The 6,000-nt window shown below is 40.1% G+C and overlaps 2 protein-coding genes across 2 annotated transcripts; one reads left to right on the top strand and one right to left on the bottom strand.

Moving 5' to 3' along the window:
- Positions 1-2,090: 2,090 nt before the first annotated feature.
- GLRG_03315 (uncharacterized protein) lies at positions 2,091-3,281 on the top strand (the record flags this gene model as incomplete). The annotated part of the gene is made up of 6 exons (XM_008094000.1): positions 2,091-2,296; positions 2,349-2,388; positions 2,443-2,567; positions 2,633-2,828; positions 2,889-3,195; positions 3,250-3,281. 6 exons carry the CDS (start codon positions 2,091-2,093, stop codon positions 3,279-3,281), a joined length of 906 nt encoding a protein of 301 aa, XP_008092191.1.
- A 714-nt stretch (positions 3,282-3,995) lies between these two features.
- Positions 3,996-5,139, bottom strand: GLRG_03314 (ribosomal S3Ae family protein; the record flags this gene model as incomplete). Its single annotated transcript, XM_008093999.1, has 5 exons — positions 3,996-4,139; positions 4,204-4,705; positions 4,822-4,847; positions 4,918-5,002; positions 5,126-5,139. The coding sequence occupies 5 exons, from the start codon at positions 5,137-5,139 to the stop codon at positions 3,996-3,998; spliced, it is 771 nt and encodes a 256-aa protein (XP_008092190.1).
- Between the last annotated feature and the right edge of the window lie 861 nt (positions 5,140-6,000).

Below are 6,000 nucleotides of genomic sequence, written 5' to 3'. Positions count from 1 at the left end.
AAGAGACTAGCTTACCTGTTGTGCTAATAAATAGTTCTATTTCTTTTATATATCTTAGTTTAGTAAATAACTTAAAAAATATAAAAAGTAAATAATTATAATTATAAGAAAAGTAAAATATTAATACTTAAGAAGTATTTAACTCTTATAGTATATTATATAATATTACTATAAATAATAAAAATACTATAATTACTAATACTTTAAAGCTATTATTATATAAGATCTATAATAATAAGATTATTAATAATAATAATAGTACTTTTAAAGACTTTAAAGTAAGTTATTTTATATTTTAATCTTTAATTTATTACTATTACTAGTTTATTAGATTATAAAACACTATTAGTAATACTATAAAGTATAGTATTAGCTTTAGCTATTATAAGTAAAAAGAAAGTAATATAAATATTATATTAAATTATAATGTTAAAGAAGTAAAGAAATATTATATTATTAATATTCTTTTAAATACTTTTTATAGTAATAAAGTTAAAAGTCTTAGTATTATTAACTAATATATATAATAATACTAATAAGGTTATATTACTATATTTTTATATATTACTTTATTATAGTATATATTAATATATATAGAAATTAAGAATTTTGTATTTTATTTTTACATTTTTATATTAAATACATAATATAATACATGTATTTATATTTGTATTGTATTATGTAAAGTAAAAAATACAAATATAAATACATATATTATATTATGTTAGAAAAAAAATACAAATATATATATTTGTATTGTATTTTATTTATATTGTATTTTTTTAACTCTCTAAATATAAGCGTTTTAGCTACTTAAGTACTAAGAGTTTAAAAAAGATTATAAATACTATATATAAAGTATATTTAAGTTAAGTTAGGACTATAATAATATAAGACTATAATTTATATAGTCTTAGTAAAATAAGGTAGTAAATATATTATTAACCTTATAAATTAGTTATAAATATAATACTAAGTAATTACTTAGTATTAGACTTTTATAATCTTAAATAAGGCTATATAAGATACTACTTAGTAATAATAATCTTAAATTAAGTAATAAGCCTTATATATAATTTCTACTTATATAGCTACTACTAAGATACTATTTAGTTAATAATAAGAAAATTCCTTATAATACTATTAAATAAATACTTAATTATACTAAAAGTTATTAAGGCTAACTAAGAAATCTTACGCCTTAAGTAACTTATAAATACGCTTTTTAATTATAATATCTTTATTAAGCTATTAGTAGTATATACCTAGGCTTAAAATAGTAGTACTAAGTAAATTACTATAATTATTAAACTAAAGATATATTTTATATATATTAATATAAAATTACTTAAGATCTTATAGCTTAAAATTATAACTATAGCTATATATCTTTATTATTAAGTACTATTAGTAGCTAGAAGATAAAAATCTTTATACTAACTATTTTACTTATATTTTATACTTAATAAGTATATTAAGCTTTTACTCATAGTAAAGCTAGATCTTCTATATTTATAAGCCTATAGCTACTAAGTATATATATAGTTACTTTATAGTAAATTACTAAGAAATAAGTAGTAAAATTGCCTTAATTTAATGGTAACTTTACTAATAATATTACTAGGATTAGCCTAGGATTTTCTAACTAAGAAGTAAGGGGATTTCCTTATTTCTATAGGATTTTACTATATTTATATATATATAATAATTAATAAATTAACTATTATAATCCCTACTATTGTAATAAAATCTATCTTAGAAATTACTAGAGTATTTCTAGTTATTTTCCCTACTTAGGCACAGGCGCACGCAGCCATATCGCCTACTTTAATAATAACCCCCTTCCTTATCCCCCTCTGTTAGTGTAGGTTGTTTATTGCTGCTGTAGGCTAAGTAAGACCCTTGCGTAGTAATATTGCCTATTTCGGCCCATTGGATTCCTTACTCCACTTTGCCCACGCTTCACAAAAACATTTACCCTTGGTGTCTACTATGACCCACTCCTAGGAAACTGTCACTATGTAGACCAATGAATGAACAATGCTCAGTCAACAATGCTTTTACCTTAATAATCATACTTGTAGCCCACGATGGCACTCTTCCGACCACAGGCTTCCGTTCTGGCGAGCACCTTAAAGTTCTCCGGTGTCACTCGGTGCATGTACAGTCTAAAAACACCGAACCTATCTTATGACTTCCATGAGCCCAGCAAGCCAGGATCAGGGCCCTCTTCAAGCCCCATCATCTTTCTCCATGGGCTTTTTGGTTCCAAGAAAAATAACAGAACCATCAGCAAGTAAGAAAATTGAGCCTTTCTGTTTGTGAGGTGGCTGCTAATTGCTCCATAGAGTTCTTGCCCGGGACTTAGGCCGACCAGTCTATGCGTTGGTCAGTCTCCTAATCCAGGTACATGTTGAAATTAGCCGCTGACACGGAGATCAGGATCTTAGAAACCATGGCGAATCGCCTCATGATAGACAACATGATTACCTCCATATGGCCAACGATGTTGCTGGTTTCATAGACCAGCATAGCTTGGAGCAACCTACTGTCATCGGGCACTCAATGTGAGTATATTCATGTCCCACAGAGCCCCATTGAGGTGGACACTAAAAGGAATGGACGTCTGAAGGGGTGCTAAAGCCGCCATGACTCTTGCTTTGAAATCTCCGGATCTTGTGCAAAACATTGTGGCGGTTGATAACGCGCCAGTTGATGCCGTGCTGGAGAGCTCTTTTAGCAAATACATCCAAGCCCTGAAGAAGATTGAAGCTGCCGATATCACCAGGCAAGCCGAGGCAGATCAAATCCTCCAGGAGTATGAAACTGTGAGGCTATCCGAATCAACCGACTGCAACTCGCCAAGCTGACTTTGTCCTGTTGTGCAGTCCCTTCCCATCCGCCAGTTTCTCCTTGGAAATCTCTACCGACCAGAGCCCAGTAAGCCACAGCAGAAGTTCCGCGTGCCGTTGGACATCATCAGTCGATCCTTGAACCACATGGGCGACTTCCCTTTCAAGGATCCGACAAAGGTACGGTTTGAGAAGCCCGCTCTGTTCGTCCGAGGGACCAAAAGCAAGTATGTTCCCGATGACGTCTTACCCATCATTGGGCAGTTCTTTCCCAAATTCCGACTGGTGGATCTTGATGCGGGGCATTGGTGCATATCTGAGAAGCCGGAGGAATTTCGCCAAGGTAAGGCATTCGGTATCCTTAGCGTCGTGTTTGCAGGCTGACTTTACCTTGCAGCTGTGGTCGAGTTCTTGAAGGAACAGGAGTAGTGAATGTGCACCACTTCAGGACATTGCGCAAGAACGAGGTCGATTGGTGGCAATTGTCGTTCATAAGCAGTGTAAGAGGGCAGTTGTAGTCTGTGAGGGGTATCTAGGCGCAGGCCAGCAAGATAGAAGTTCGACTTATGCCGAGGACGTCCGCCTTGGGACGTACCAACATTTTCGGATCGGCCGATGGAAGGATACATTAGAGTATAGAACCCCAAATACCTTACGCAATAATTTAGGGGTTTGCAGCGCAGACAGGCGTTCACAGGTTCATTTCGAGAGCAATGTGTACAATGCTTCATGTGGTTAGGAGGATTGTATGGCGTTTTATATACCTAGTCACTAGGCGGACGAGCTCTTCCAGCTTCGGGAACCCAATTGCATTGTTATTGCAAGAACCGCCCTCTGGTCGACGGCGGACCGCAACCAAATACCAAACGAACCCGACCATTCCACATGACGCCTTTTTAATTCCATCCAATCGGATCCCGAAACCCAAAGTCTTGCCATCATGATTCGGAAGCGAGGCTGCGTACACACCCGGCACGGTGTATTGAAGAATTGACCATTTACCATTTTGAGGTAACCTAGACCCGCAGCCGCCTTAATGCTACGCCATGTGCAACGACCTAAAACAATGCCGATTTTGTTTCCCAGCCGATAGAGCCAGAGTCCCATTCTGCCGAAGCATCCATCATGTAAGGGCCTGATTCCTTAAACCTCCTCCAGGACGCGCTCCTTGAACTCCCGCTCGACCTTCTGACCCTGGTCGTCGGTGCCAGACTCGCCGTGGAGACCCATCAGGGCGCCGAGATCGAACTTGGGCTGCTTCAGAAGCTTGACCTTACGGATGTGGACCTAGGACAAATATATTAGCTTCACATGGTCGAACATCGTGCAAGTGGAAGCAAGCGAAACATACATTCTGAAGGGGGTAGATGCCCTGGGTGGACTTCTCAATCTCACGACCAATAACCTCGGGGATGAGCTTGGAGGTCAGCTGGGTGAGGGTGCAGGTGGAAGCCTCGCGCTGGATGATCTCAGTCATCTTACGGCGAATAGCACGGATTTGCGAAGAGGCGGCGTATGTCGTCTTCTTAATCTGGTTGGGGCGACGCTTGGTGAAAGCGATGGCGAAGAGGCGGAGGAGGTAGTCATCAGTGGTCTTGACGGTGACGTTGGCCTCAATAAGAGTCTGCCACTTGCGGACGAGCGAGCGGAGCTTGTCGGAGGTGAAGTCGAGGCCGTGGAAGTTGGTCAGGCAGTTCTTGCCCTGAACCTCGTCAACGCGGAGCTTAACCTTGCGGAAAGCGTGATCCTCGTCCTTCTGGAGATCCGCCAGAGACACCTCCAGGATACGACCCTTCAAGGCATCGTTGGCGTTCTTCAGACCAGTGGTCCTGTTGACCAGAGTCTTGCCGACACTAGATTACGCACTATGTCAGCAATCTTGATCTCGATGGCCATGGCTTTTCTGGCACTCCGCTCTCGTTGATGTATTTGTATCGAATCTTCTTTTCGGACTGGCGGTGGGACTCACTCGCGAACGTTGAACGGGGCAGGCGCCTAGAACCTTTTGTTAGTAATCTTCGAATGCATGCCTATGGAACTGCGAATTCGCGAGCACAACTCTTACCTTGATCTGGTACCAGTCCTTACGGGTGAAGGGGTCCACGGTCTTCTTCTTGAGACCCTTCTTGCCCTTGGACAATCTCTTGTTCCTGCAGTAGAAGAAAGATGGTCAGCGACTGACTGCCCATATCGACCGACAGGCAAGAACATGACGCGCGGGCGCGCGCAAAACGTATTGTCGTAAGTTCGGTCTCGGACTGTAGATTGCTTACTTTCCAACAGCCATTTTGGGCGGCTGCTAATTGTCTGGCGGATGAACGTTGGGTGGTTGAAAGATATGGAGGGGTGGTGATTTCGGCTGGTGATAAAATTCAAGTCGCAGTATTGTGTGGCTCGAAATTCTTAGCGAGTGTGCCCCGTCGAATTATGTAATACACCCTTTGGAGGCACCAGCCTACCGTGCGATTAGTCTTGGAAACTGTGCCAGCCCCTTCCCCACTGCTATCAGTGAACAGTGCACTTGTGGCAATAATCAACTATCCTAGTTCTTGCTTAACACAGTATATCACGTGATAAATAAGTTTGCCCACTCATATGACACAGGAGCGAGCCCCAAATACCCCACTTGGACTAGATCTCAAGTGTGGAACACATTGTCGGCAAGAGCATTTCGGCGCCCCAATGTGGCTGGTGTGGTGGAGACAAGTGAGCCAGCCCTGTTCCCAGTCGTATGTTGTACTCGCGCTCGATTGCGCACGCAGGGCAGTTGTTCACCCACGACGACTTCTTACTGCAACGCCCGTTGGTTATCGCTAAGTCATTCCATATAACTAAATAATTTATATATGCTGTGGTTTTTCTTCAAGTTGAAATATGGATACTCCGCACTAATGATTGATTACCTTGCGAAACAACCTCTTCAAACCCGGACGCCTGTCGATATATTCCCCCCTCGGTTTCCTTACAATGGAAACATTTATCTGTCCCGGGTGATGTTGTGTATTTGACTTAGAACCATCTAGTCTCACCACGCCAACGGCAGGTTGTCAACCTCGTTATCTTGGCCGACTCCAGACGGCGCCCCGAAAGCAATTCTTCCGTTCTGTGTTTACCGGCTGATCCCGTCTCTACATCCACCACAAAGTGC

The sequence above is a fragment of the Colletotrichum graminicola genome (genome assembly GCF_000149035.1).
Source record: "Colletotrichum graminicola M1.001 genomic scaffold supercont1.9, whole genome shotgun sequence".
Classification (NCBI taxonomy): domain Eukaryota; kingdom Fungi; phylum Ascomycota; class Sordariomycetes; order Glomerellales; family Glomerellaceae; genus Colletotrichum; species Colletotrichum graminicola.
This window is presented reverse-complemented; position numbering and strand designations above follow the sequence as displayed.